We start from the raw sequence: 15,989 nt of genomic DNA on the forward strand, positions 1-15,989 counted from the left end.
CTTCACTGTAAAAATCAGCATTTGTTGTCCATTCATCTGGTGTAGGAACACCCACAGTGCTATTACAAAGGGAGTTCCAGAATTTTGAACCACCAAGAAGGAACGAAAATAGAGTGCTGTCAGGACAGTGGGTGGCTTGGAGGAAACTTGTAGGTGGTTGGGATTCCATGTATTTTCTGCCCTTAGATTTCTAGGTGGCAAAGATTGCTGATTTGGAAGGTGTTATTAGAGGAGGCTTCGGCACGTTCACTCTGCCTTTTATACATATTATGTATGTTCCTTGCTGATCCATAAAATTGGACTTGTGTACATGTCTTTACTCAGAGAGTGGTAAGGGCGTGGAATGCCCTGCCTGCCAATGTAGTTAACTCAGCCAAATTAGGGGCATTTAAACAGTCCTTGGATAAGCAGATGGATAATGATAGGATAGTGTAGGGGGATGGGCTTAGATTAGTTCACAGGTCGGCATAACATCGAGGGCCGAAGGGCCTGTTCTGCGCTGTATTGTTCTATGTTCTATAACTTAATGAAGCATAGCAAAATCTTGTCTTACCTAAACTAACAGTAGAGTAGGAAAGAGGATAGGACCCAATGCTGCTGATTCGACCAAAGGTAACTGGAAGGAATAGAAAGAAAACAAATTTAACAGGCTTTGTGCTTAGCAATAATTAAACTGACAAATATCCAGACCATATGACATTAGATGTTCTTTGGACAGAGTCCATGATTTTCTGACCAATTACACATATTGCATATGCCCCAATACACACTGTGCAAGGGGTCTCACTGTGAGGACAAAGTAAGAAATCATCCTTTTCACAGAATCGCTAGAGTGAGGAAACAGGCCCTTCGGCCCAAGAAGTCCACACCAACCCCTGGAACATCCCACCCAAACCCAACCGCCCTATAACCCACCTAATCTGCACATCCCTGAACACTACAGGCAATTTAGCATGGCCAATCCACCTAACCTGCACATCTTTGGGCTGTGGGAGGAAACCGTCGCCGTCACAGGGAGTATGTGCAAACAGTTGCCTGAGGGTGGAATTGAACCTGGGTCCCTGGCGCTGTGAGGCAGCAGTGCTAACCACTGGGCCACCGTATCGAGTCAATTTTTACATCAATTTTTGGAGTTAATGGTCTGAATTTTAGCCTGGATCAAGTTGCACAATGGGAGTGGGAGAGATGGGCTGCAGCTGTGAAGTTAGGAAACTCAAAACAGGTCTGCCAAATGCTCTGAAAATTGTAGTAGGAGTCACTTTCACAGTCAGCTTGAGTGAGCAGGCTGGGAGGGCAGTCAGTGAAGAAATTGGCTTACAGAGCCAAAGATTGAGACATTAGGCAATGGGGGAAATGGCAGATAGATCTTCAGGAAAATTGGAGATAAATCTTGGCAGCTTGTTGAGCCTGGATGAAGCACTCCTGTTTTTTCCCAGCTCAAAAGTGACTTATTTCAGTCCCTTTACATCTTTTAAACATCTCGGTTTTCCAAAACAGAGTTGCTCATGGTTAAAAACAGAACTATTACTAAAAGAAAGGCGCAGACCCACTACCACATTTAATAGACCAACTTGCTTCCCACAATTTTAACTGGGAGTTGTCTGGTATAAGGTGGATTGCTTCCTAAACCAGAAACTTTGCATTTGTATCCTATGATGTTCGCCCCAAACTGCTCGTTCTAGAGAATTATGATTCAATTGACTGTGGGGTAATTTCACCTAACCTAGTTCTAGAACAAAGCATACAGGATTCCCCAAAGTATTTTAGGATGTCTGCAATTTTGCCATCAGACCTTAGCCTGCAACACGGATAACAATTATCTGAGGCACCTCCATAAAGGAATTCTGATTTAAATCAAAAAGGAAATGCACAAAAACCTACAATTAAGCAGATGTCAGGCTGGACACTGGTTCCCAAGCGTTGCAAAAATTCCTCACTGCAAGAACGTTTATCAAAATTAAACTACCTTTCAGTCCCACCACACCACAGAATGATGCTGGAATTCTTACTGAACCTCCTCCATCACTCCCAATCGCCAATGGGCAAAGACCTTTAAAGAAAATGTTACTACAAGTTAAATCCACAGTTAGAATTGTAGCAGAACACCAATAATAAATCATTTAGTGCATTATATTCTCTAGAAGGAAGAGAATGTGTATGTTTTAATTAAGGATATTTAAACAAGATTTTCTGATGGATCGGCAATTTACATGGCAAACAGATAAGCCACAAAATAGACAGGTCTCAGGTTTGTCCTGTCCATGGTGAACGAGTCCATCTGGATGGTGATGGAATACCATCACATAAGACGTGCTCGAATGCCAAGTCAGTGCACAATTGGGCCTGGCTGCACACCTATGAACTTTGACAAGTGTGGTCACTTGCTAAGGTACTGGACAGCATCCAGCACAAATGGATGCATGTTCCAGTTGCAAAAGACATCAGGAAGACAGGGGAGGAATGATAAAAAATTCACATTTGGCTTTCAAGTAATTCTTCACTGCAGCCAAACTCAACTCGAGGAATGACAGTGCCTTTACGTGTATCAGCATTTATTTCGCTTATTTCTAAAAATACTAATCTTTTGGAAACTGTGAAATATAGTACATCCTTATGATTCGTTCTGACCTGTACTAGCTACAGTTAGCCAAGCAATCCACAAACATTCCAGCAGCTTCATGTGTTCTAGGTAGAAATCTGGCAGTTAGCATGAAGTAAGGCCACCTGCCGCTAACGAAGAAAGTTGCACCGAGATTGAGAGATCCAGGGATGAAATTATAAACTTTCTTGATGTGGACTATAGTTTAATGTGTTTTCCAATATGCAAATGCAATGATGTTGTCCAGCTGCCCAAGCAGCAAATTGCATGAATAGCTCAATGCATTCTCCCAGCTTTCCAACTAGGAAATGGAAAGCACCAAATCAAATTATGTTTACAAAGTTAAATCATTGGAACACACACATTGGATTAAGGAAAAAGCTGAAATATCATGAATGATTTTTTAAAAATGATTTTTTAAAAAAATTTATTAATTAATCACAATGGAGTCATTTAACAGCATTCCACAAATATAAAATTATGGTCAGTGCCAAATCAGGTATTCAGCAATAGGTGTTACTCAGACCAACATCAAACACTCAGTTGCACTTCACTGGATAAAGTTTTTGTATGGGACAAGGGTTTCAACAGTGATTTCAGACCTGAAAAAGAACAGGTTCAAAGCAGATCAGTTGATTTTGTTAATTGCTGGTACCTGCTGAGTGCTGAGGGTTTGTGGCTCTCAGATGACAACTAACGGATGTCCATTTAATTGTGTGGCTGCAGTAAAACCTGAAGCTGGGCTCAGTATGACAGTTTTGCTGCCGAAAAGTCTACAGATCTTCCAGGCCATTACATTTACTTAGCTTCCTTCAAACACAGATGTAATCAGCTCATTATCTCTACTACTAGCCAGGTGAGCTCTGCCTTCAAGTACAACAGATGTTACTACCAGAAAACTTAATTATTTCTACATTCTTCAATAAAATGTTTTTTCTTCAAAAAACAAGATTCATTTTAAAACTTGATGCCAAACAGTTGGAGGAAAAAGTAAAGGCACCACAGTTCTATGGGGCCATAGGGCTGCTCTCTCATTAGAGAGAGACAACTGGTAGTGCCTTACTCTGAAGTTTACCACATCTCAAGAGAGGGGAGAGATTGAGAAGGTAGATCCTACATGGTAACCTTAGCCAGTACAGGAATTGAACCCATGCTGTTGATGTCATTCTCCATTTCAAACTGGCTCTCCAACTACCCTCTGCCAGGCAGTGTCATATTCTTGGAAGATTTAAATTCTTACCAGCTGCTACAGCTGCCCCTGAACCACTGGAGCTCCCTCCTGTAAAGCAGTGAGGGTTGTAAGGATTTCTGGGAACACCATGATATCTGTAATGACAAAAGAGTTTGTAATAAATGCCTCCTAGTAGCAGACATTTTTAAATGTACATGTCCATTTTCTTCAGAGCGCACTCTTTCGTTGCTAGGTCTTATGCTGTTATCTTTCAGTACAGATCATCCTAATTCTGCTCATTTGCTGTTTGGAAATGTATTAAAAACAGAAAGTGCTGGGGAAACTCAGTAGCTCTGACAAAAGCTGCAGGTAAGAGAAACAGAGTTAACATTACAAGTCCAATATGACTACCAAATTTTACCAACACTTCCTGTTTTCATCTTAGGCCTCAAAAATCATAGATTGTGCTATCTTATCATGTTGATACCAATCTTACTGGAGTACTAGTTCCAGTCCCGGTTTTGTTCTGTCACATCCATGCACCCTTTTAAATATTTCCTTTTTGTCAAATGTTTATCTGCTACACATGTAAACACTGCTGTGGACTGAGAGTCCGTTGCTGCTGTGATTATACAACAGACCTGATTTTCTCATTGATAACAAAGTGTGGAGCTGGATGAACACAGCAGGCCAAGCAACATCTCAGGAGCACAAAAGCTGACGTTTCGGGCCTAGACCCTTCATCAGAGAGGGGGATGGGGTGAGGGTTCTGGAATAAATAGGGAGAGAGGGGGAGGCGGACCGAAGATGGAGAGCAAAGAAGATAGGTGGAGAGGGTGTAGGTGGGGAGGTAGGGAGGGGATAGGTCAGTCCAGGGAAGATGGACAGGTCAAGGAGGCGGGATGAGGTGGTAGTTAGGAAATGGAGGTGCAGCTTGGAGGTGGGAGGAAGGTATGGGTGAGAGGAAGAACAGGCTAGGGAAGCAGAGACAGGCTGGGCTGGTTTCGGGATGCAGTGGGGGGAGGGGGATGAGCTGGGCTGGTTTTGTGATGCAGTGGGGGGGAGGGGATGACTGGGCTGGTATTGGGATGCAGTGGGGGGGAGGGGATGACTGGGCTGGTATTGGGATGCAGTGGGGGAAGGGGAGATTTTGAAGCTTGTGAAGTCCACATTGATACCATTGGGCTGCAGAGTTCCCAAGTGGAATATGAGTTGCTGTTCCTGCAACCTTCGGTGGCATCATTGTGGCACAGCAAGAGGCCCATGATGGACATGTCATCTGAAGAATGGGAGGGGGAGTGGAAATGGTTCGTGACCGGGAGGTGCAGTTGTTTGTTGCGAACCAAGTGGAGGTGTTCTGCAAAGCGGTCCCCAAGCCTTCGCTTGGTTTCCCCAATGTAGAGGAAGCCACAACGGGTGCAATGGATACAATATACCACATTGACAGATGTGCAGGTGAACATCTGCTTGATATGGAAGGTCATCTTGGGGCCTGGGATAGGGGTGAGGGAGGTGGCGGGGGCAAGTGTAACACTTCCTGCGGTTGCAGGGGAAGGTGCCGGGTGTGGTGGGGTTGGAGGGGTGTGTGGAGCGGACAAGGGAGTCGCGGAGCGAGTGGTCTCTCCAGAAGGCAGACAAGGGTGGGGATGAAAAAATAGCTTGGGTGGTAGGGTCGGATGGGGTCCAGCCTGTCTCTGCTTCCCTAAACTGTTCTTCCTCTCACCCATCCCTTCCACCCACCTTAAGCTGCACCACCATTTCCTACCTACCACCTCATCCCGCCTCCTTGACCTGTCAGTCTTCACTGGACTGGCCTGTCCCCTCCCTACCTCCTCACCTATATGCTCCTCTCTACCTATCTTGATTTTTGTCCATCTTCGGTCCGCCTCCCCCTCTCTCCCTATTTATTCCAGTTCCCTCTCCCTATCCCCCTCTCTGATGAAGGGTCTAGGCCCGAAACGTCAGCTTTTGTGCTCCTGAGATGCTGCTTGGCCTGCTGTGTTCATCCAGCTCCACACTTTGTTATCTTGGATTCTCCAGCATCTGCAGTTCCCATTATTACTGATTTTCTCATTGACTGTCTTTAGAATGTTCAGATATATGCTTCTATCGACAGCCATAAAAGGTACTGAAAGTTGCAAGGAGTCAGTCATTCTGGAACAAGGAACTTGTGGTTCATTAGAAACGGCTTCACGGGTCTCAGCCAATAGAGCTGCTGGGATCAGTTTGGACAGTTGCCTGACACTTAAACTGTTATTTACATATCTACCGAGGGTTGTTCCCAGGAAGTAAGGAGTACATCCCTGTAATTCAGAAGGTATGCCAAATCATGCAGTGGTTCCCAGCCTGGCCACTCTCCAACAGCATTGCTAATCTCCTACCACCTTCCCAAAGGGTCTATTCCCACCCGTGAAGGGATAGTGGGAGGGGCGAACAGTACTGGGGGGGAGAAAAGGCCTTTACAGGACTTTGCAGAAGAGGGGGCAGCAAAGTTAAACCTTGTTAAACGAATACACGTGTTTCCAAGTGACTTCAGTTGTGAACCAATGTTAGTGACTCTTAGCTGCCCTCTCAAATGGCCTATCAAGTCATTTCAGCTGTATCAGACTGCTGAAAGCCTCAAAAAAAAAACAGAATGAAGTTGGATGAAACATTGGACAGTGACACAGGCAGTTGAAATGATAATTTCGGCCATGTCGACCTGCAAATTCCGTTTGGGGGTTAGTACAAAACTGGGAGAATTATCGCACAAACTATTCAAGCAGCGTCCCAACATCATAATCTTCAGGTGCATCACCAACAATCTTTTCTCCATTAAGGTCAGACATGGGTACTTTTGCTAATGATTGCACAGTATTCAGTATCATTTGCGACTTCTCAGATACTGAAGGAAACCATGTCCAAATGCAGCAAGACCTGGACAATATACAGGTTTGAGCTGACATGGAAAGCATGTTGTGTAACACAAGCACCAGACAATGGCCATACCCAACAAGAGAGGATGTAATCAGTGCCTCTTGACATTCAGTGGCATTACCATTGCCAAATCCCTCATCTTCGGGGTTATCATTAATCAGTAATTCAGCTCAACTAGCAACATAAACATTGCGGCTACAAGAATAGGTCGGAGGCTAATGAGTAACTCACCACCTGACTCCCCAGACCTTGTCCACCACCTACAAGGCACAAGTCAGGAGTGTGATAGATTACTCGCCACTTGCCTGGATGGGTGCAGCTCCAACATCATTCAGGAAACTTGACATGATCAGGACATAGCAGCCCACTTGATTGGCACCATATCCCCAACATCCACTCTCTCTACCACTGATACTCCAGTATGGTCACCTACTGGATACACTGTAGAAATTCATCAAGGCTCCATAGGCAAGGCATTCCAAACCATGACTGCCCCCATCTAGAAGGATAAGTCCAACAGATATATGGGAAAACCAGCACGTGTAATTCCCCTTCCAGGTCAAACACGTTTCCAACTTGGAAATATAATTGCCAATCACACAGTGTCGCGGAGTCAAAATCAGTGAACTCCCTCCCCAACAGCATTGTGATAGCACCCATACCAAAACAGCAGTTTAAAAAAACAGCCCTACCTTCTGAAAGTCACTGATGGACAATAGGTACAGGCCTAGCTGGTGACATTCATATCCCATAAATTAATTTTTAATAAGTTATTGAAGTCTACGGAGGGATATAGCCAGATTAAGTAAGAAAATGGGAGGTTATGCAACGTGACAGGAAGATAAGAGGAGCCAAATATTATTTAAATGTGGAAAGGCTGCAAAAAAGCTACAACACAAAGGGGTTTGTATATGGATCACAAAAAGCTAGGAGCCAAGTTCAGCAGGTATTGAGGAGGTAAATGGAATGTTGGCCATTATTTCAAAAGGAATGGAATATACAGATACTATACATGGCTCTAGTCAAGACCTCAGCTGGAATACTGTGAGCATTTTAGTTCCCTTATCTAAGGAACGACACACGGACGCTGGAGGCATTCCAGAGAAGGTTCACTGGGCTGTTCTCAGGTATGAAGGGATTTTCTCACGAGGACAGATGAAGTAGGTTGGGCCTATATTGACTGGAATTTAGAAGAATGAAATGAGACCTCATTGAAACATATAATATTCTTAAGAGGCTTGACAAGGTAGATGTGGAGAGATTGTTTCCCATTGTGAAACAGTCTTGCACCAGAGGGCATCTCTCAGAGTAAGGAGTCGCCCAATTAAGACAGAAAATATTCTTTTTTCCTCTCAGAGGGTGGTGAATCTGTGGAGTTATTTGTTGCAGGGTTGTTAAGTAAATTCAAGGCTCAGATAAACAGATTTTTAAACAGCAAAGAAATCAAGGGTTATAGGGAAAAGGCAGGAAAGTGGAGTTGAAGATTATCAGAATAGCCACTATCTTATTGAATGGAGGAACAGACTTGTTGGGCTGAAAAGCCAACTTCAACCCCAGAATTATGGCCGAACAGAGGACAAAACATGTAGCCAAGTTTGCAGATACAACAAAGGGGCGGGGCTTCATCAGAATTACAACTAATTCTGATGAAGCAGGCCAAGCAGCATCTCAGGAGCCCCACACTTTGTTATCTTACAGCAGTCGTCATGTAGTTTTTTTTCCATATTCATTCATGGGAGGAGAGCATCGTTGGCTGGGCAGCCTTTATTGCTCATCCCTACCAAAAAATACTTGTACTTTTTGGCAAAATATGGCAACCATAATGTCAGCTGCCTAAGCCCTAACAGCTGGAACTTCCCCCCCAAACCCCTGAAGTTTTTTTTCAACCTTTCACTCTTTAAAAATCTACTCCTTTGACAAAGCTTTTGATCATTTGCCATGCACCCCCTCCCCCAATTCTGTAACGTGCATTGGGATGTTTTACCATATTCTATATGTGCAAATGGTTGTTGCTTTTATTGATTACAGCATAAGGCCCATAGGGAACAGAATCATGAAATAACCTGCTGTTGGCGTATGGAGTTAAAACTGACACAATTATAAGTTAGGGATCTCATAGTTTCACCTGTTGACGTTGCAGCCAGTTATACCTAACCCAAGCTCATGCATGTTGGATACACCAATAATAATCGCTCCAGACTCCCGCAACTTTCTTGTAATTGTGGCATCCTCAGTTTCTTGCTCTTCACCAAGATAAACAGTTCCCACCCGATGATGAAATGGAACCTATATGGACATAAATAATGTTACCGAAAGAAATTTCTTAAGCAACAAGTGCTTCGCATTATCCAGCTAAGGCAAACACATTCATACAACAATTGCAATGGGGCTTCGAATGTAACAGTCAAATGTAGGAATGAGCATCTGATATCTCCTTTAAATTTCAACAGCAAAATTATGATCTATAGTAATTTCCAAATGGCTCCATTGAACAGAAAAGTGAAACTATCTAGATGGATTATTTGAGCTGTACCGGAATCAAAGTCCAGATCTCTAACCGCTAACAGGCATGGTTTATTCACTAATGGTAATTCTACATCAACAGAAGCAATTTTCAAAGTCGAAGAGACCCACTGCACAATAAACAAATTTGTTTAGTGACTAAATTCGCTAAACACCTCAGAAGTTAAAACATTTAAAATTTTATTTATTATGTGCCCTTGTATAGGTCAGTTAGTTCCCAAGCTAATTCAGTACAGTATTACAGGCTGCCAAATATAATACATAAAGCATTACAAATTCTCCAGTCCAAACATACAAACTCTAGAAGCATCAGTTGTCTTAAAATATTGAGCTAACTCAAGCAACACACAGACCCACCATGTGATTTTTCAGGCACTGCAACAAATCATAAAGACAACGATCATCAGACTGAGGATGGAAAAATGGTGGCTGATGGTGAAGCAGTGGAGGGGGTGTGACAATGACTATATAGTCACATTATTGCAAATTATATACAGCATGGCAAAATGCCACCTGACATTACAAAGCCACTTGATTTCTCTTACTATGCAGTCCCTGACTTTCTCCGTCTCTCTATTTCTCCAAATCTTTCTGTTCCAAACTTTTTTCCCCACATCTCGCTCACCCTCTTATTCGCTCTACATCTGTCTATTTCTCCATTTCTCTCTCAGCCTCCCTCTGACTAAGGTGGCATGGTGGCTCAGTGGTTAGCACTGCTGCCTCACAGTGGCAGAAACCCAGGTTCAAATAAACATTATTCCCACATCTTGCAGTGTGGGCTTGATGGACGAATGGCATGCTTCCACACTCTAGGGATTCTATGTTTCTACGATTCTCAAGCACAAACATGGAACATACAGTACCTGAATAAGTAAAACCAATTTTACTAGTGCTATGTAATATTTTATATTGCAGATAACATAGAACATAGAACAGTGCAGCACAGGCCCTTCAGCCCACGATTTTGTGTTAACCCTATCCTACTCAGATCAAACTACCCTGCATACCCTACATTACACTATCATCCATCTGCCTATCCAAGAGTCGCTGAAAAGTCTCTAAAGTATCTGACTCCACTACCACTGCCGGCAGCACATTCCACATGTCCACCACTCATGTTTTATATCTACAGTATTTTCCAGTTTTCACACTTGCGATTAGGCATTCTAATGTAATATTATAATCCAGAAAATTCCACCATCCATGAATAGCTTGATTTCTAAGAATTTCAGACTGGAGACATTAAACTGTACCATAAAATGACTTTGGACTCTTATGAACGGGTAGAAGCAAAATGATAATTTGCATTTATATTGCATCATTAACAAAGCAAAATGTGCAAAAGCTCACCACAGAAGTGAAATCTGACAAAAATGATCACGGAGCCCAATAGGGAGCTATTAGTAATGGTGATTGGAAGTTTGGTTAAAGAGCTAGATATTAGGATGGTTTTCAAAGAAGGAGATGAAAAGGTGGACATGCAAAGAGAGGAATTGCTTAAGCTCAAAGGTTTAGACCATTAAGCTGTTGTAGGGCAGACAGAATGGGGACATGAAAGTGGACAGAGTTCAAAACATGCGGAGCTATCAGAGAGTTTAGGGCTGAAAATGGTCATTTAAAGGAATTTGATGTTGGTTGGGACACAGGATATGAATGACAAAAAGTAGAGAATGCTGGCTAGGAGAAAATTCAAGCAACAAAAACATGGATGAGCTTATGAGTAGTAGATGAATTTCATTACTCAGTTTGCAATTCTATGTAGCATTTATGTAAAGCGCAATTTTATTAATAAATGAAAAGGCAAGGGGCATTATTCCTACAAATCATACACAGCATCATGCTTTCTGCCATCTTCTTCAATGAGATAAAGAGCACAAATCTTATATTCTCCCACAATGAAATAAATTACTAAAATTTCGAATTAAAAATGAAAAATCCAACATTTTTGGAGGTATCATGACAGTAATAAATGTAAATCCTTTGTAAAAAAAATGTAAAATCTGGGAGTCTCATGTCAAAACCTTTAGCGGCAACTTGTCTTTGAGAGAACAATATAGCCTCACATTACAGCTTTTAGGTTTTTTTTAAAGATAAGACTTACAAGTGCAAACACTAAACAGAACAGCAATTATCCAATGATTATGCCCTGAAGTTTTGCAATAATATGTGAAGTTTGCGTTGTTGCAACATCTCTCAAGGCCAACCTCAGTGACCTCAACATTTCAGTGATAAAGCAGCCTCTTAATACACATCTAATTGCGAAGTGAAAAGTTCTTTTGGAAGGCACTAGGGCAGTCCTTCAACTCCTAAATCATCTTAACCAATAGGAATGGGTTCTACTGAGAGATGTTCATTCACTTTCAGCAAGGCACTAACACACCATTAAACAAAAATTGACTTCTAGCTACCTCATCCTTTGGAAAGAATTTTGCATATCATTCCCCCGACATTGAGTAAATATGTTACTGCAGTTCTGCTTTTCTCCCTTCTTGCACACCCAAATGACCACTATTTTCCAACAAAAATCTGGAAGTGCCAACAGCACTTCTGGTTGCCACACTACCAGAAGGACATGGTGGCTTTGGAGAGGGTAAAAAAAAATTTACCAGGATGTTGCCTAGTATGGAGGGCATTAGCTATGAGGAGAGGTTGGAGAAACTTGGGTTGTTCTCACTGGAACGACGGAGGTTGAGGGGTGACCTGATAGACGTCTACAAGATTATGAAGAGCAGGGACATGCTGGACAGTCAGAAACTCTTTCCCAGGGTGGAAGAGTCAGTTACCAGGGGCCATGGGTTTAAGGTGTGAGGGGCAAGGTTTAAAGGTGATGTACAAGGTAAGTTTTTTTTTTACACAGAGAGTGGTGGGTGCCTGAAACTCGCTGTCAGGGAAGGTGGTAGAACCAGATCCTATGGTGACTTTTAAAGGGCATCTTGACAAATACATGAACAGGACGGGAATAGAGGGATACAGTCCCCGTAAGGGTAGGGGATTTTAGTTGTGACGGCAGCATGTCAGTGCAGGGTTGGAGGGCCCAAGGGCCTGCTCCTATACTGTAATTTTCTTTGTTCTTTAGCACAAAGACTGTTAACGTTTACGAAGTCCTGCCGTACTCTTTTTAAAGCAACTACAAATGAGCAATTACTGCAGTACTGACAGCACCTCCCATATTCTGACAGCAAATAGAAATGAAATGCTGAACTCATAAACTGACAATGGACACATTGCCAAAATACAAAACTCAGACCTAAACTAAAAACAAAATAAATTTTAATATACAATTTAAAGTTTTAGACATTCAAGAAAATCAGCAGATGGATTAAGAATTTGACTTAATATGCTCTGTTATTTTAAATTATTCGGTTAAAAATAATAAAATTGCGCCATGAGGGTACCAATTCTGAACAGGAGGCATCACAGTGAGTGATTACATAATTGGATCTCACACATCAGTGGGCCAAAAATAGAGATCATACAAAGGGCAGTGGGCTCAGGGTTTGAAACACTCCTAAATTAAGAAACAACATTTCAAAACAACTTAATGAAACGTACACATTTTACGTAAAAGAATTTTCACAGAATGACAGAAATTAAAGCATCAAAGGAGGTTTTTGGACACCCTGGTGTTTGTGCCAATGCTGACACCGTTTTCTGTGATCCCACTCACTAGATCATGTCAAAGTCCTTCTTTTCAACTATTTGCCCCACTCCTACTTAAATAATATTATTGTCTCTTGCCTCAATAACCAATTTTTTTGCCTGGCACTTTTGATGTCATCAATTTCAGTCTCCTTGGGATGCTTCTTGCCAAGTTTGTCTGAACTCCAATTCTGGGCTCAGTTTCAAACTAGGAATCCAAAAGTGACTATGGCAAGATGTTGGTCATGGGTTGGCCTGCAGCTTTATATCTAAGGAAGCAGAAAAGTCATTTTTGGCAACATTTGAGCTTAGACTTCAACAGGATGCCCATTCGAAAGCTAATGATGGCATTACCAATTATTCAGCTTACAGGGGGCCCCCTACAGCAGTCGACTAATAACGCATGAGCGCTTCCTTGTACTTATAACCTTCTATTTTATATTGTCCTGCACTGTGTTCCAACTTGCGTACAATTCGACTGGTGAACAGACTCAAAAGTGGAACTCATTGCCAACCCAAGGTCTGCCTATAATTAGCCAGCCATCATAGCTGATACAAGTCATGCTCCCATGGTTCACCCTATCTTATTCATTGCACCCCTTGCAGCTTACCAAGGATACTTAGGTAACACATGGTGGAACTGCAGCAACACACACATCCCATGAACAAGTGAAACAAAGTCCTCCCTTGTCTTCCTTCCGTTACTTCAGTGAGAGTTTACTTTTAGTACCTCACCTCTGAGCAAAAAGGCTGTGCATTCAAATCCCATTCCAGGACTTGAGCACAAAAATACCCTACAGTATTGAGGAAGTGCTGTACTGTTAGAGATGCTATCTTTGAGAAAGACGGATCATATGACAGTAAGAAAGAGCAAGGCATTATGTGGTCAGAGTAGGAAGGACCACAATAATACTCAGATTAGCTTTACAGTGCATGTATGCAAACGCTTGGACTGTGTTAAATAAGATTGGTGATCTGTAGACAGTTCGACGTAAAGGATAGAATGTCATGGCGATCATGGAGATCTGACTTGAAAAGGAAAGCATAGAACTGGATATTAAATAACCTTGGAAAGAATGTGTTCAGTAAAGTTAGGATGGTGCACCCTTAATTAAGGGCAATATTACTGGTCTGGAGAGAAACAGAGGATAAAATTGAGGACTGAATCTGTTTGGTTGGACAAAAAGGTACCATTACACTAAAAACTGTATTCAATACGCGACAAATAGTAAGAAAAATAGGAGGGACAAATCTGCAACAAAATTACAGGGAGGTGCAAAAGTCATAGATTTTTGGTCATCAGTGAGTTTATATTGGAATAGCACCACTCCATGCGTTATTAATTTATATTGGAATAGCACCATGCTATAGGGCAGAGACGAGAAAGAGTTTCTGAAGTGCAGTGGTTCAGAAAGGCACCTCAACACACCTTCTCAAAGGCATTTGCGAATGGGCATAACACTCTGGCCTAGGTAGCAATGTATACATCCCATGAATTAATTAATAAAAAAGGGACTTCTGTTATGTAGGCAGATTGGAGAAGCTGCGGCTGAGCTTTTCGAAGAGAAAGTGAGGACATTTTGTAGAGTTGTTCAAAAATCATGATGTGCTTAGACAAAGGAGAAAGGGAGAAACTCTTTCCATTAGCAGAAGAACTAGAGCACAGCGATTTATTTTGGAGACAAAAGGACCAAAGAAAACATGCAAGAGGTTAGTATTTGAAATTCACAGTCGGAGAATGTGATTCAATCATGAAACATGAACTGGATAAGAAACTCAACGGAGCGGAGAAATTGGGAGAAATTGTAGGAATAAAGAAAATGGCAGAGGAGTGGAACTGGCTGAGCTGCATTTACACATATAGGCACACAGAACTGAATAGCCTCCTTCTGTGAGGAAGCTGTTAGCAATCTATTCAAACAGTATTATACTCACTACTTTTAATTCCTCCTTCAAGCAGACAGGAATTCCATCCAATGGGGACAGAGGCTCATTAGCTTGATATCGAGCAGTGGAGGCTTCTGCCATCTACACATAGGAACAGAATGTCTGTGTTGAAATGTGGCAGAAAATTACATCAGCCCAAGTGTTACGTCATTTCAAACATTTTTTCATTGCTAATTTCAGTGACGCATCAGTACAGGGATTGCCAAGAAACAAAAAGATGAAAAGTCTATGACACAGAAGCAGAGCTAGGCCATACAGCTTATCCTGTCTGCTCCAACATTCAACAAGATCATGGTCTGAAAATCCACAAATGCATATTCCTGCCTCGTCATCATAACTTCTGATTTTGTTAATAATTAAAAACCTGATTTTCTCAGCTTTTAGTACGTTTGACAGCCTTCTGCACTAAGGGCCTCCACAGATTCATTATCCTCAGGGATGAAATTTCTCCTTTTCAGTTTTAAATGGGTGAGCCCCTAATCTGAGATTAAGCCCTCCATTTCTAGACTCTCCCACAAGTGAAACAATTTCTCCTTTCACATCTGCTAAGAATCTTATTTGTTTCAATAAGGTCTCCTTACATGCTTCAAAATTCCAAAGAGTACAAACCCAATCTACTAAACTTCCCTTCATGAGAAAATACCTTTGTATTTAGAATTAATCTTATGAACCTTCTCTGAATTGCCTCCAATGCCACTATATTTTCCCCTTAGGTAAGGGGACCAAAACTGTTCACTGTATTCCAGATGTGATCTAAATAGCACTGTGTGTAGTTTTAGCAATTTTATATTCCACTCCCTTAGAAATGAAGGCCAACAGTCTATCTACCTTCCCTATTACCTGCTACCCTAATTTCGGATGTTAGCTTTTTGTGATTCACGCATGAGGACTCCCAAACCCCTTCGTCCTGCAGCGTTCAGGCATCAGTAACTTTTCCACTTATATATGTATTTATTATTCTCTATAACAAAAATATTTTCACATAGATTAAATGGTAACATGAACGACAGAGTGAAAACTGGACCTGCAACAGGACCCACTGATGGCGGGGGCGGGGGGTGGAATGGTGCGGCACCAAAGGTGGATAAGCACGGAGTGAATAGATCAGAGGAAGTGAATAGCTACATAGAAATAGCTGCAAGTTGCAAGGAAAGCAAAGTAGAAGGAAACTTCTACAAAAAGAAGATCAGGACA

At 41.9% G+C, this 15,989-nt stretch overlaps 1 protein-coding gene across 1 annotated transcript in view; it reads right to left on the reverse strand.

Moving 5' to 3' along the window:
• Window positions 1-15,989, reverse strand: part of LOC125457336 (uncharacterized) — a 59,803-nt gene that overhangs the window by 20,955 nt on the left and 22,859 nt on the right. The window contains exons 7-11 of the mRNA XM_048541456.2: window positions 14,784-14,876; window positions 8,812-8,972; window positions 3,840-3,925; window positions 1,967-2,050; window positions 554-616 (exon numbers count right to left, since the gene is read on the reverse strand). Of these exons, the coding sequence (XP_048397413.1) occupies window positions 554-616; window positions 1,967-2,050; window positions 3,840-3,925; window positions 8,812-8,972; window positions 14,784-14,876 (487 nt within the window). The remainder of the gene's footprint in view (window positions 1-553; window positions 617-1,966; window positions 2,051-3,839; window positions 3,926-8,811; window positions 8,973-14,783; window positions 14,877-15,989) is intronic.

This window comes from Stegostoma tigrinum, chromosome 12 (assembly GCF_030684315.1).
Source record: "Stegostoma tigrinum isolate sSteTig4 chromosome 12, sSteTig4.hap1, whole genome shotgun sequence".
NCBI classification, from domain to species: Eukaryota; Metazoa; Chordata; class Chondrichthyes; order Orectolobiformes; family Stegostomatidae; genus Stegostoma; species Stegostoma tigrinum.